The 16,324-nt window shown below is 37.0% G+C and overlaps 1 protein-coding gene across 1 annotated transcript in view; it reads right to left on the minus strand.

Moving 5' to 3' along the window:
* ITFG1 (integrin alpha FG-GAP repeat containing 1) overlaps nucleotides 1–16,324 on the minus strand; it is a 68,953-nt gene that overhangs the window by 12,872 nt on the left and 39,757 nt on the right. Inside the window, exons 10-13 of the mRNA XM_018084738.1 lie at nucleotides 10,523–10,673; nucleotides 10,122–10,230; nucleotides 6,808–6,851; nucleotides 4,840–4,918 (exon numbers count right to left, since the gene is read on the minus strand). Of these exons, the coding sequence (XP_017940227.1) occupies nucleotides 4,840–4,918; nucleotides 6,808–6,851; nucleotides 10,122–10,230; nucleotides 10,523–10,673 (383 nt within the window). The remainder of the gene's footprint in view (nucleotides 1–4,839; nucleotides 4,919–6,807; nucleotides 6,852–10,121; nucleotides 10,231–10,522; nucleotides 10,674–16,324) is intronic.

Raw genomic sequence — 16,324 nt, forward strand, 5'->3', positions numbered from 1 at the left:
GTGGAGAAGGCAGATCACAGGAAATCCATCAGAAAGCATGGCTTAAATTTGAGTTTGTGCACTTCCCCCAGATTTACACCTGGAGCTGACCTGATCTCAAGCATGAAATTCCTTAAATATTTCAATAAGCTGTTGCAGTTGATTTTCCTCTCAGGGAGAGAAGGTCTGTGGAGATATTAACCACAGATGTAAGGCCCAGTGCTTCTCAATTCTAATGCTCACGTTGGCAATTGCTGTTCCCTGTAGCTAATTGAACAGTATTTCTTGTAAGATTACAAGTGAATTGAGCAATGGGAAAGTAAAAGCAAAGAATACACGCTAATTATTATTCTGATATCTTTTAACAACATACTGGAATGTTAATAGGAAAGAGAACAATTCTAACAATGTTTTTAAAAAAGCCCTCATAATTATGCAAATTTCCTGTCGTTAAGGCTTGGCAGATCAAAGGACCTTAAAACAAATTAGATAAGGACAGCCATATGGGCCTTTCTCTTTTACTCTTTGCAAATATTGCCTACATGAAAAGTACCCTAGTTCACAACTAAAGTCCTGCAGAATTTAGGAGATCAGAACCAGAATGGGGACACTGCTTTGAGTACTTTATGATTTCCTGAAGCCCAGGGCTGGAGGGATAACTTAAAGTGACTGGTTTCAATGGTCCTGCCAGTACCTCTTCCTCAGCTGAGACCAGCCCTAGAGCCAATAAATAACATCAGCTGACTTGGAGGGGGGACCAAAAAAGTAATGATGAGTTTTAGTTTTATTAGAAAAAGAGCTATGTTTTTACTCACATTATTTATTGGGAAAGGGATTGATTATTTTAAAATTTTTATTATCTCATTATTTCTTTCAGATAATTAAAAGTTTCAGATATGGATTGTTCCATAATATTATATAAGGAATGCAAATAAGTTGATGAAAATTAGTTTTAAAATAGTACATTGATGCCATACTTTAAAAAGCTTAATGCAGAAAAGATGTAGGTTTATACATGGCCCAAAAATGCCATGTGGGTTTGATATTGCCTATCAACACACAAAAAACATTCCTTGATGTATTTACTGATAGTCAAATAAAATAGGATTATGATGTAATGGGCTGTTTTTCAAGATAACAACCTGTAGGCCAGGAATTGTACTTAGAACATTTACTGAATTTTACAAATAGGACTTGCAAAAGAAGAAAGTCTAGCTACAAACTTAATGTAATACCTTCAGAAAACACGACTTTGAAAAGTTCTTGCAGGAATTATACAGTCTCAAAAAAATCTATGAATTTATTAGAGCTGAGAAACTGATCAAAGGCAGCATTAGAAAATTCCCTGTAGCAATCTTGCTACTGTCATAAATGCACTTGGAATTCATTACTGTTATTTCCTAATGTCAAAACAGAAAAGGAAATTCATCATGTCTGGACTCTGTTAGGTTTTTATTATTGTAAATATGGTAGCAGTGAAGGTAATATAGCAATATTGAATCATAGTTGATAGCTGTTCTTAAATTGTAAAAACATTCAACTTCTAAAAGCTCTGCCCTCCCTAAAATACACAAACAAAAACAAACAAACAAACAACAAAGTCATAACCAACCAAATTCAGCAAACCCTAAAGATAATGCTTAAGAAAAATGTATTTGTTTTTGTTCTTGGAACAGTGAAACAAACAAACAAACAAATTAGGAAAAGGATATATGAAATGGATCCAAATTTTAAGCTAGTTCTGTTCCACAAAGATATAAGGAGTTCTAAGATAAGTGCATTGTTCCATGCCACAGAGGAAGAAAAAACATCAGATTTCTAAGTCGGAGATTGTGTTAAATATAAATAAGTAGTAAGAGCTAAAAACTTCTCTGACTACATGAACAATGAATTTAAATGAGTATAATTAGACTTAAACAAAGCTTACATTGTTTTTCTGATTTATAGACAATTTATAGCACTTCTCTAAAGAAGAAGAACAAAGGGCAGTTTCATGGTTTTGCTAATGTGTTTCTTAGGCAAAAGATGTCTTTTTTGTCACTCAGACAGAGTTACTCATCAGTATTTCTGATTCTCTGATAGTAAGACTGAGATTCACAAGTCATGTGGCCAAAGGAAGTAGGAAGCTGTGCTTGCAATAAGTTAGTTTAATTCACATGGGTGCACCAAATTTAGGCAGGCCTGCAGTAAGTCCCAATGAGCCTGAAGGAATAAATACATTGCACTCCTTTACAGCCATGATTTCTTCATTTAGATGCCCTTTCACCCAATGAATGCACTCACTGAACTTGCAGTGGCAGGCTGGAAACTTTTGTAATATAGAATTTATAGGAGTTTCCAGTAGCTCTGACAGCAGTTCTTGGGAAGAGCCCCAAAGAGGACAGAGGGGCACTGCAAATACAGTTAACAGCATAGGAGAATTAATGATGTCCAACTCTTTACTAAGCCATGAACTGCATTCCAAACATTTCTATTTTTGTTGTTTTGAAAGACATGTCTTTCAAAAAAGGAACAGGTACAACAAAATTCCTTGTCTTCAGCAGCCTATGTCTTACTAGTACCCTACCAGAAATTCTACTCTAAAACCAATATACAACATGGAAGCAAAAAGAGGACAAAACCCAAGATAACCAAACATCAAGAACAGAAGAGAGAAGGCACTCCAATGTGGATTAAAGTCATTTGGATAACACAGTAGGAATCTGTAGAAACCTGCCCTGAGGAAAATGCCATAAAAAAAAAAAAGGGTAGAAGCTGTGAAATAAGGGATGTCTGAATATGAATTCTATATGTTCCTGTGTGGAACCTGCAGTACCTTTAGCCTTATCTTCTGTTTTCCCATACACCCTCCCCAGTGCACAGAGCTTTGTCCTGCTGTGCTCCTTTGTTCCCGCTTGGACAAGAAGATTTCTGGCTGTGGCTCATTGCAGCTGCCACGTGCTGACCACATGGCCAGTCTGAGGGCAAAACCAGACCAAACAGCTGTTCATCTCTGACTCAAGTCTTCTCCTCATGTGGAATTTTGTCTCCTACCTGACTGATGACTTTTAGGGAACTGGTAGGGTTTTATTTGAGGCACATATGCTCCAGCTAAGATTGACTTAAGTAAGGTAGTGGATTCAAGAGTTACTAGGGATCACAACCAATCACAAAGACAGCAAACTGAGGACAGTTTCCCATCCACAGGAATTGAGATTTTTGAGGGATAAGAGACAAATGCACTTTACCAGTGCACTGTGATTTGTGCCTTGGTGCTGACAAAGCTCCATCCTGGTAACTGGCAATAAGAGGCTCTGCCAGTCCTTACCCAGCACCTGAGGGCTCGGGTTGGAGGGTCTAAGGGAGTGTAGTGTAATTAAACATCTCTGAAGTTTTAAGTGTTCCCAACTAAATATGTAAGCTCTTCTTACATTTAGCTTATGAGCAAACCTTCAGAGAGGTGAAGCTGAGCGTACAACTGGCAGGATTATTAGTTTATTAAAATGAATTTGTGCAAAAATTAGAAAAAGCACCTTGCATTTTCAGATGTTAGCATTAATTATTAGTTTGATTAAAACATAGGCTAATACTTTCAAGCTTTCAAACCCATATTTAAGCATGTATGAATACAGAAGTGATACAGAATACCAGGATATGTTTTTGCATCTATCTGGTTTGTATTTTAGGACATCTTCTTTCTCTTCAATTTTTTCTAGGGTGGAATTAACAGTCCTGAGCACACTATTCAAGGTGAGAGCGTTACCATCAATTTAGATTGATTTAGGACCTTAACATGTCAGCATTTCCCCCCCTAAAATTATTGCTATGATTTAAATCGGGGTTATACAGAAGTCAGTCTTCCCAGTGCACTGCTGGAAGCTGTTTTTTTTTTTAAATCAGTGTTTAATTTGAAATGAGACTGGAGTGACAGATGCAGGTGACTGTCACCCTGGGGAAGGAGCCACAGTGGCACCACTCACAGACGTGCACACTCTGATCATGTTTCAGCTTCAGAGTTTGGGATATGCTGCCTAAGCAAGAAGTGAGTCCTTCATAGTCCTAAGATTAACAGTCATAAGTCAGACTAACAGACCACTAAGTACCTGTGTCTTCTACGAGCCACTAGTGCATACTCAGGAAGGCAGCATCAACCCCAGGGTATTCTAACACCAGGCCCTGCTTGGACCGTGGCCTCATGGATTATTCGTTTTTGGCTACTTGTTTTCTGCAAACTGAGGCATCTGCAATATCTCAGGCCATTAAGCCACTAGTTAAGCTATAAGTTTCATGAAGCACTTCTTCCCATTTCTTTTGACCCTGTTACCTCATGATTCTTTGATACCTTGTAGTTCTTTCATTATGGGAAAGGATGCAGCCATTCCCTTTCCAGCTTCCTTAGGCTACTCATGATTTTATTTTGTTACTCTGACAGATGTAGTTAACAAATCCAGACAAATACATCCTGTCTTTACTGGATATTATCCTGATCCTTTTTCATACGGCTACTATGATTCTGTTTAGGTATTTCAAGGCCACTGTTGTTTCTTAATACATAATTGCTTAGGAACTGACAGAAAAAGTATATAATTAGAAGCTTATGCTATTTCACAAACTGATGATATTGTACCCAACAATTTTTCAGATACAGCCAACTGTTCAAACCCAACCAGCACAGAAGGGACAGAAGAAAAAATAAAGCAGTTGCAATATTTCTAAAAAAAATGCAATCTGTAAAGAAAGAAGAGAAAGTTGGGGGGTTTTGGCATTCTAAACTGAAGACACTATTCAAAACCATTCCCATTTCACTCTGAAAACTGTCCAGCTCTTTAGGTTGCTGAGAAGTATGTATATATGTGTATTCCCATGATGAGATTATCTTACCTGACCCATTTTTCAGGTAGCCATTTGCATCTACAGTGGTGTACATGATGTAAGGACCAGGCTGATTAACTCCAAAGGGCTATTGGGGGGGGGGAAGAAAGAAAAAGGCAGGCAAAATTTTAGGAAATGACAAAACTATAGTAATCAACAGTAAAGGAAGAAAAACGTTTCTACATTAATAATTTATTTTTTAAATTGTAATTAAAAAATCTTGCAACTGTTTTGGTCATAGCATTATGTGGAAATTAATTTTCAAAAGAAAGGTAATCAATTGGCTAAGTAATGTTTAGTTTCTCATGGAGAAAGCAATACTGTTTAGTCCTCTGGCAGAAGGCTTAATGTTTCCTTGGAAGCTACAAGTAAAATAAAAAAACCCTAAAAATTCAAAGAATTAACTGCATGTTCTCAAAAAGCAGAACTCATTTGATGCTGTCTGGAAGAATGCAGAGTCTTGATGGTATTTCTGAATTGAAAAATACTACACAAAGTCCAATTTTTTTATCATTACTTAGCAGCGTTTCATTTAATTCATGAAAATGATTGAATAGTTACTTGTCAAGTGGTGGTATCTATTTTAAGCAAAATTCTCTTGAAGGAGAAAATGTAAAAATGTACTGAAACATCAAAGCACAGTCATGGGGAAAAAAAATAAATAAACCAAGTAAATATCCAAGGTAGTTGTGTATTACTGAGTGATAAGCCAGAACAAATACACCTAAGTAAGAAGGGTTTGGAAACAATTACCTGCTATGGTGGGGAAGAAAAAGGATGGGGAACAACTCCAAGAATAGATTTAAGGAAATTTTTCCTTTTTTTTTTTTTTAAATGCCAGATTCAAGCTGATATTAGGGCATCAAATCCAGTAAAGATATTTCAAATAATTTACAGAAAGAACACTAAAAGTGCCATGCCTCAAAAAATAGTCAGTTCCAAACCCTAACAATAAGTGATAACGATGACAGATGAGATCAAAGCCTGAAAATAATAATTGATCAGAATGAAGAGTAAGGAGACTACAGAGATGATGTTAATGCAGATCTATGAAAGATGAGTAAGTAAGGTGAAATTTAAATTTTTTTTGGTGCCAAATAGCTGTACTCTGGCATAATACACTTTATGTTACTTTCTGACAGAGAACTTCTCGTAAAGCCGAGGCAATAGTGTTTCAGTGATCTCGATAATAAAAAGTTCACCAACACCTGTTGTGAAGATTTGCTTTTTAAATCCTCCCTATTTTTGTAATTAAGCCAATAATACTATCAAACCTCATTATTTTATAACAGAAATTAAACTCTATGTCTTAAAATAGGCTCAAATAAAAAGCTGGTCCCACAGGAAGCAGTTTTTCTATTTTCAAGTCAAAATTCAATTTGATGTTTTTGCAGAGCTAAAGTGCTACTGCTAGTTCTGATTCCTCTAAGTTCCTCTTTCATGCCAACTTTCACAGTGAACATTGCTAAACAATTGGCTAATTGGAGTTTGGTGGGTGAGTTGCAGGATCTCTGGAGATGCAAATGTCTATGTAACTATCTGCAGAACTATCAGAGCCAGTGCATTTCCTTCCTTCACTGCACCCGCTACTGCAGTTTAGTCCCAAAGTGGCTCCGTGGCTGAATCCGCCCCATAATCACTTTTGCCTGGACTTTCTAAATGCCCAGACCAAGACTTGGCACAATACACAGTCTGGGCATCCAGCTGGATTACCCAAGTTTCCCTTGTGCCTGGTATATCCCAGCCCCCCCAGTGCTGGGTAACAAAGCCCCTGCACAATCCATCAATTGATTTCAGCTCTGAGCAGGCAGCTGCCCAAAGTTCTGGGGCTCAAAGACACAGAACTTGGCCAGTTGTGATTTGGATTACACATTCTTCCAGTCAATAAGTCTTTTAATATGTTGAGAGTTTTTGGTATAACTAAGACTTCAGCTTATTTGAATCTAAATACTAATGCAGAGTCATAGTTCCACTTACTGTTATTTTCCGAGGACAGTCATTAGAACAGAGGCCGCTGAGAACTGCAAAAACAAGAAGTGAGCTTGTAGTGTTTCTGTTCACAAGCCATCTTGGAAGCACTATCTCTGAAACCTGGTAAAGTCTAGAAATAGTGTCAGGTATCCACTAAAATACAAAGAAAAGAAATGTCTTCTATGTGACTTATGTTAATGTATAACATTTCCCAATCTGCATAAAGCAAACTTCTTGGCAGAAATTTATCAGCTGGTCATTGTTTTATCCCACCTCATTGGTTAACCAGCTTCATAAGGAGAGATCTGCCAGTTAAAAAAAATTCCAAATTAAAACATTTTTACAATAGTGGACTATACATTTTATTCATTATTCTTCATTTCTAACTATTGAAAATACTGGCAGAGATTCAGCTTTACTGTTTTAACTGATAAAAAGGTAAAGGCTTTTCATTCTACACAAGGCATAGTTTTGGAACTTGATTTAAAGCAATTCACAAAAGCTGTAAAAAACAAAAATCCCATTATCTATTTATTCTAATAATTCAAAAGTATTATAAGCAGATATGTATAATGCTACTTAATATCTAAAGCCTGTGATAGTTTTTCAATTACTTGTTTAAAACTTACTAGTTTCAAAAATCAGTTGCATTCAGAAATCTGTTAAACAACCAAGCAACGGGCAATGAAATCCATCTGTTCTGTAACCTAGAACATCCTGTCACTGAGTATGAGAACAAAACAAGAACCACACACACAAAATAATCTAAGGAGTCATTCTGATGCAAAATTTGGACTGTAATGACAACAGTTTGGTTGAGCAGCAGGCCAGTAATGGCCGTGGGCAGGGAAGAGGACACACATCAGGTGCTGAAGCCAAGAGAAAACATTACTTCTTCATGAGTTATGGTATCCCAAAGCAAGTGTGGCAGACAGAAAATGAAGGTTTGGACCAGATTTGAGGGCAGGTCATCCTAACCACCACAAGTTTTTAAAACCATCTTCTGTCTACTTTAAGGCTTCATGGAGTTCAGGGTACAAAATGTTTGGGGTCAGTGAAATACTGAAAGGTGCATGTAAGATGTTCGCAGTCCAATTAGAAATCATTCCCTATGGGAATCAGAAATGGCACTCCTCTAGTGAAGGAATTTTTCTAATATTTTGTGGGTGACTATTAACAACTGTCAACATTCCCATGTTACCATTCTTTGCTTGAGATTTCAAAATATTGACATTTCCAAATATAGTAAAATCCAATATTTTATACAGTCCAAACCCCCCCAAAAGTCTGGACAGGTAGGATGAATGTGTGGCAAAGCAGAATTTGAAGACTATATGTATCTACAAACAGACTTTTAAAGCTATAAGCTAATTTTATCTGTTATACGTAAGTGTGTCTGCAAGTGCAACCAAATCTTCCCATTTTGAGGCATAAAGACACACAGAAATTTGCTGTTTGGTTTCACTCCTGAACAAATTACCTGACCAAGTAGATTTGACATCAGTTATAATGAGCAAAGCTGTTCTCATTGTCCATATGCCAAATAAGTGAACACAATGCATTTATTCATGCACTAACTCCACAAAGCAGGTTTTGTTAGGAATACTGTCCCCTGCATCACAGTAAAAATATTTTTAGACGCTCATTAATTCCCATTTCCTGGGCTTTCTATGCAGAAATACTCACCCCCTAAAAGGGTGCTAAAAAAAGGCTTGCTCCAGTTTTTAAGACAGATTTACAGTGAGTGAATCAAAAAGCATGTTGCAAATTACTCCTTTTCCCATTAAAATATCACAAAATCATAATATTGATATGGCTTTGTGAAATGCAAGATTTTTTCCAGAGGATTTGCTGCATGCTTTCGGGAATTACACTACCCACACATGGTATTATTTAAAAGAAGGCTCTAATCAACATGATAAATTATTACAGGCTATTACTATGAGAACAGAGCTCAGGTTAAGGAGCCAAGTAATAAATGCATCAGTCCCCAGTATTAACTGCAGTGCTGTTCACCTTATCATGTGCAGAATGTGTGCTTTAGAAGGATTAGATGCATTTAACATGAAGGCAAATACAATTTTTGAAGGTGAACCTCTAGTTGTTCCTGTTGAGCTTTGTCCTCATAGGCTCCCATACAACCTCATTTTCAGCTCGTTCTCAAAGAAACCAAGGAAGACAGATAAGCCATGAGCTCAAAGCTCAACACCTCTGCAGCTGAAGAACAGGGCAGGGCATGCAATTTGAAAACCTAATTGCTCCTAATTACAGATATCACGGTCTAACTCCAGCTTTTTAAACCGAGTCTCTCATTAATTCCCACACCCTGGCCATGTTCATTCCCATTCTGTGCTTTTCAGGTAAGGTGTCTTTTGTGCCTTTTAGACTGAAAACACCAAACTGACTCACACATGGGAGCAAACTGACCCTCAGAACAGACCATCAGTATAAATAAAACATAAAACACTCTTTTTGAACAAGACTTTGCAGCATTTCCACATGACATAGACAAGAATTCCACCAAAGTAGGTTTGATATGGCAGAGGCACAGCAAAAAAGACAAAAGTCCCTGCTGGAAGAAAACACTGGAACCACTCAAGGCACAGGTGAACATAAGTGCCCTTGGCTACTGTTTCTCAGAATAGGCAGTCACTGTGGACAAGCAAAGCACAGTCCTTCAAGTCAATATTGCTGTAATTTCTCTTGGTTCCTTTCTGTCTCACCATGGCATACATATTTATATGTGGAAGCATCATCACTAATTTTTCCTCCAAGTAGTGAACTATGAGCTAATCTTCCTCCAAATTTTAAACAGCATCACACAATTAAAATAATGGTATTTAAGTCGAATGATAGATATGTGTATATCTATCACAATTTTTACACTGACAACACTATGTTATGTGAGGAGGTAAGTGGAGGTATTGTACAGAAGATCCACAGATTGGGTCTCTTGTGATCAGCTACTCCAACCCTTTCCCTCAAAATCTATGAGACAATTTCTTAATCTAGTTGTAAGGACCTCTAAGGCTGGTAGCTGCAGTTTCTCCAGGCAAATAGTGGTCAGAATTAATTTGGATTTTAATAAGTAAACTAAAATAAAAACAAAACCCCTTTGAAATGAAAAAAAACCACCTAATCCAAGCTCAGATTTTGCAATGAGAGATTTCTGCAATCCCTAGTATTTCCCATTCTGTGTTTTTTCTTTTCTAAAATTGTCATATACAGAGCATTAACATAATGTTTTCATACACAAGGGTTTAAATATTCACATTCTTCTCAACATCCCATTTTGACTTGATTATACAGTGATAACTTACCAATAACTTTAACAAAATAGGCATCTGCTTCAAAGTTATTTTTCAATGTATGGATAGCAAAGTCCTTGTTGGAGTAGCCTTTGCTTAGCACAATGATATCCAAGATTCCCTAGAGGAAAAAAAACCCCAAGTTTACGTTAGAATGCTTATTTACTCTCAGTAACATCCAAATTTAGCAAACCAATTCTCCTAGAGACACAAAGAAAAAAATACTGCGCAGCGAAGTTTACAACTTTACTAATTTTAATATCTTTCAAAAATCTTTTAGTAGAATCCTAATTTTAAGGCAGAGTGGTCCACCCACGTGCTGCAAAGCACGTTCGTGCAGAGCAGCCTTCCTGGGGCACAGGGACAGGCCCAGCCACACAGAGACTGTTTTCTGGGTAAAGAGCTGAACTTACATCTTCATATATGTCAAAGAAAGTCGCTACCACTGCGTCTTTGATCTGGTTTAGATCTGAGAGCTCCCAGAACACTTTGAACATGCGACGGACACTCTTGCAGCTCACGTTGTTGCAGGGGACATTTTCTAGTAAAAATGCTTGTTGATTGCTGTAAAACACACATGTATATAAACCAATTTATTATTGATAAAATCTAAATAACAGACATTACAAAAATATTGTAATTAAATAGTTTAAGTGTGCTGGGGTTAAATATAATAACAACAAAGCTAGCAGCCCCTGGATACTTGAAAATCCATAAGCATGTAGGTGAACTTTACAGACCGCATCATTATGTTGTGCCTGACTTAAAACAATGAATACACTAAATAAATGGGTCCAAATTAGCAGGAATAATTTAATTACCATCCACTCAAAGGACTAAACATAGCCTTAGTTTATTTTGAAACAAGTACAAGTGCACTTATCAGCCATTTTCCTTAATCCCTCCACGGTCCTGCAGCTTAAACACTATTCAAAACATGTCCATGCTTTTTCATTATTTTATGACAATCTCTTCCCATCCCAGCTGCACTAATAAATTTTCTTACACACTGCATGATGTTTTAAACAAATGTAAGGTTAAAGCAAATCTCTGTTGGTATGATTTCCATGGTTTCAAAGCAAAATATAAACCACAAACCCCAGCCGAATAGTGCAATAAAAATAGGATAAGACAAACCAAACTGGGCATTTGCTGAGGTATAATGAATCCAGACACAAAGAGGCTGCAATACTGAAACAAGGAGCAAAGAAATGAACCAGAGTAGCTGGTCTAGTGGAGAAAAATGTCCCTTGTAAAGACTACACTGAATAGGTGCCGTCGGTCAGTGGGACACACGAGGTTCACACATGGAGGCTGATGATCAGCACTATTATACACTGTCCCTGAGACTTTATCAGTGCTACTGGAACTGGGAAAACCTTCAGACTTTACCAACCAGGAGTCCAGCTCCTTGGGCAGGTTTGTACCCTGGGAGCCGGCTAGAATCCATCACTGCCTTGGCAATGGCAATAGATGAAGTTTCCTCCTCTCCTTCTGGGGGCAGAGCCAGGAGCCAGAGCAGACAGTGCTCTGCAAAGCCAGCTGAGCGTGTCAGAGCCCAGGGCAACAACCAAAGCACGTCCTCAGTGTGACCTTGGACACGCTGCTGAATGGACAGGGACAGCAAGGGGGTTCTCTGTGTCTTAGTGGCATCCAGTGCCTCCAGGATGCACAGTCACACACATGCACACACACAGGCACTGCTCCTTAGGAAAATTACTTGAATTAATGCATTGCCAAAATGAAATGGGGTAATCTGCAACATTTAAGATGTTGTATTATCTGTATCTGAGAACTCATAATCATAACTTGAAATTCTTCAGTGCTCACATTCATTTAATGTATTACCTAAGTATCCACATCAGAATAGCCAACTGCAAGTTGTGACAACCTGAGCGAAGCAAATTGTTTCAATTTCTCTTTTTCATCTCTTGACATACACTTTTTTAAAATTTGGAGGAAGTTTTACGAAGATTCTTTCAGTTCAGATTTTTTAAAAACTGCTAGAAATTATCTGGATGATAGTTATTTAAAAGACAAAAGACTGTCAAGCTTCCCTTACACTCTGTGTACAGAGTATTGTTCAAATCTAAATTATAAGCCTTGTGAATGGATAGACACAATAAGTTTATTTACTACAGGAACCTTTTTTATTTCCTTTCCTTGCATCTGCACTGTGAGAAAAAAGGAAAACATTAATCAAAGTAGCTCTGAGCATAGAAATGCCACTTTCCTTCATCCTTCTGTATCAACAAGAGAAACAGAAGACAAACAGTAGGAAATAAAAAGCAATGTCAAAACCTAAACAGATGCTGAAGACCCAAGAAGTGCACTGTAGAAGAGCCATCTTGTAGAGGAAATAAATTCATAGATGTAGAACCTCCTGTCCCATGTGCTACATCTCAGCAAGGGAGGAGGAAATCTTGGTGTGTGGCTCATGCAGCAGCAACAGGGAGTTGCAGGGCCTTATTATCTGCAGAAGGAAGAGCAATCAGCTCTTTGCTCTCTCCTCACCTCTTCAATTCTCTCTTGGAAGAACTCTTGACATCTGTATTTAGCCTATGAGCTGCCAGTTGAATCCTTGTATTATTTAAACCTTTAATAAAGAAGCATCCCTAGAATCAAAGTATCTACCTCCATGCTTTATGACCTTCCTATTATTTCGAACCAAATTTTGAAGATTTACCATCAGTAAAAATCTCCCTGTAATGAAGATGATCATCTGCATCCTGAAAATGATGTCCTTGAAAGCCTATAAAGACAGACACTGTTGTAATGGTAAAACCTTAAAAATCAATGCTAAGGTGCTACTCAAATGTGCAGCAGTCAATACCAAACAATTCAGCTTCGATACTGACAAGAGAGAGAGCAAAAGAACTCTGCCCTTCACATGCTATTTGCAGCACTCTAAATATTTAGGTATACACACCAATGCAGAATGGCAGCTAAATTTTCTACTTCCTGCATAACTTGATACTTTGGGATAGAGTTGTCTACAATTTGGAACCTTCTGATCAAAGTCATCTATGCTTCAAGGTAAATAACTATGAGTGGGGCTTAACACCAAAGAAAGACTGAAGACTTATCTCAGTTTTATATTACCATATTTCTTTGCAATTAGAATTAAATATTTACTACTAATTTCATACATCTCTCATGCTGTCAGTTTAAGGTTAGTTCATTTACAGTTATACTGGGGACATCAAAATGACTTATATCTCACTCCAGACATTCAAAGTAATTGAATTTGCCTCTGCTTTTTAGATTTGCTCAATTACAAGGTGCTCATCAATCCTACATTTAAAAGAAGTCCTCTATCCAACCTTACTTCTGACAAGTGACAACTAACAATGATTTAGGAAGAGATAATTTGGTCAAATAAGAGCCCTTTCATATAAAGGATTAATACATATACATTAATTTAAAACTGAGCATGAACACCTAGAAAACTTTCTAGAAGTCTATCATACTCGAAAGTTTTTTATTAAACTGTCCCTATCCAGTTGTTTTTCATCTCCAAGTTTCAGTCTTTCTGTTATTTATCAACAGTGTCAGACAGCGATAAGGTATTTCCAATTTTACCAGTGAAAAACATTCCCTTTGAGTAAGAGTGGAATTGAAAAGACTTAGATTACATGTTTGCAATGCAAGATGCCAATTATTAGCATCTAATTGGAAACAAGTGTTAAACAAAATTTGTTTCATCTAATTAGATGGGAGAAAGGTGTTTATAAACTCACAGTAACTTACACTTTCAGTGTCACCAGAGTCAATTTAAAAAAACCCAGCATGTGAAAAAATGAATACATTTATGTAAGACAGGAAGCACAGATGAACTAATTAATAACTACTGATAAAATCCCTTCACTTATTATTATTCTATATACACATATCACTTCTAATACAGAATTCATGTATGTATGTAGCCTGAAGAAAAATTTCTGGACTTGAATTCTTATGTGCAGGTTTTGACTCAAGTCAGAAGTTAAAAGAACATATAAACATACTGAACATATAAACATGTAAGAATCTACTGTGAATTTAGCATCTCCACCTGTTGGAATTTATTGATTCTCTGGGTTCAAACCCTCTCAACACTTGCAAACACAAGTGGGATTCCATTTTTTTGTTGTTGCTGGCAAGGAATGTCTCCATGACATCAGAATATTACACACTGTAATTTGAAATCAAAGGGATATGGCAGGAGATGAAACAGCAGAATCCTACAACAGCTATTACTCATTTTCCTGACTTGCCCACATGGCAGGACAGTAAACTGATGTATGTCCAACCATTATATCTTTATTTCAGTCTTTCGTAGGTATTTGTAAGGATTTGATCTGAAAGTACTTTCCTGAATTGTGATGGAAGCATATAATTGATTTTAATTCTTCCATTATCACATATGGGTATATTTTCAGATGAACAAAATTGTTTCTGCCTCCTTTAACTTCTTTATGTTACAGACAGCAACTAGAAACCAGGCTTCCCAGACTATAGCACAGATTGAGGTCAAGAGTTTACAAAAATGCTTTTATCATTTAATCACAGTAATCAATCACTGAAATTAGATCTGTAGATGTAGCATGAAAGGCTTCAGAGAAAGAAATAAACAGCTTGATCCAGAAGTGTTTAAAATCGATTAAATAAGGTTTTCATTTTAATTTACTCTAATTTAAGGACAGCTTTTAATTTAATTCCCACACTGTTTTAATTTTCTCCAATCAGTGACCCAGTTACACATTTTAAAAGGAAGTATTTGCTTAAGTCTCTCAGAAACAATGAATTAATAATGAATGTGACATTCCATAGTGAGTGCAAAAAAAAAAGTGCCTTTCATTTCCATCCCAAAGTACAAAGCATGTTTCTGTTACTTTTCTACAAATATTGGATAGATACAATGTTAACATGCAATGTATTTCTTCTTTTTTAGGTTAGTTACTCCTTTTTTGCCAGACTTCCTCATCTTCCTGAACCTCCCTTTCAATAACCTGTCAAATCATCTCCCAGTACCTTCAGTCCTTATGCCTCACTGTGTCACTCAACTTCTATGTCAAGTTTCAAATTAATTTTAAATGCACTCAGTTGAATAAGCAAAAATTTCAGAAGGAGGGAGAATAGAGAGAGAAGTGTATCACAGCACTTCATTGCAACGAGACATAGGTAACTTCCTGGGCTTCTACAGGAAGTTACAAACTTTTTTAACTTTACAAACTTTACAAACTATTTTAAACTTTTTTACATGATATTACATTGCCATAATCTTACAGCAGCCAGAGGACAGAGGCTCCTAAGAATCTTAAAAGATAAAATAAATTTCTGAGCTCCATAAATCTTCAGGCAGTCCTTCTGAAGTGCAGTAGCTATCAGGACACACACCAGAAGACAACCTATGTACAGTTCAAAACACAAGATTTGTGGGACTTCAGTAAAACCAAAGACAACAACTTTCCTGATGTCACAGTATTCTTATGGCAAAGGAAAGACACTAGCTCTAGTTTGCTCTCTGACTCTTTTCAGTCTTTATTCAATGACTGCTGAATAGAAGATGCAAACTCCCAGCTGAGGCAGGTATGGAGTGAAAAACTTGCCATTCAGGGCCTGAGAGCTTTAACTTTGCTATGCCAGTCCTGGGCAGTAACAGCATCCTCCTTCTCGTCTGCCATGTCTGAACAGAAACACCTGCTCTGCTGGTTATTTTAAGGCTCAGAGCTACAGAGACAGAGCTCAGCTGCTCACAGCCTTGTCTCTGAATCACAGCACGCAGGCTGAATACAACCATGTTACTCTTCAAACTGGGTCATTTTTAGGTGTGTGTCAGCATCTGAAGAAGCTTAACACAAAAATGTCAGTGGGTGACTCATGTTTAGGCAACCCCTAGAAAATCTGAAATGACTTCCTGGACTTCAGCACTGAATTCTCTTTTATATACACTGTCTGAAGCATCAAAATGAGCTCCTCAGTTCTTTTCTTTATGAATTCAAAGTATGAACCTGAACCCAAGCTTATCCAAAATACCAGACAGAGGAAGACAATAAATACACCTGTAAGACAGACCTATTTTGCCTTGTAATGCACTAGTGCAAGTATTTGTCAAAGGTTGTAGTAAGGAAGATATTAAGACTCCATTACATTAACCAATACATAAGGTATTGGTTAAAATACCTTTTTCAAGCAATGACATGAGGAAGAAAAATGGAATAGCATAAATAACC

Source organism: Manacus vitellinus, unplaced genomic scaffold (assembly GCF_001715985.3).
Source record: "Manacus vitellinus isolate BGI_N305 unplaced genomic scaffold, ASM171598v3 scaffold_10_pilon, whole genome shotgun sequence".
Classification (NCBI taxonomy): Eukaryota; Metazoa; Chordata; class Aves; order Passeriformes; family Pipridae; genus Manacus; species Manacus vitellinus.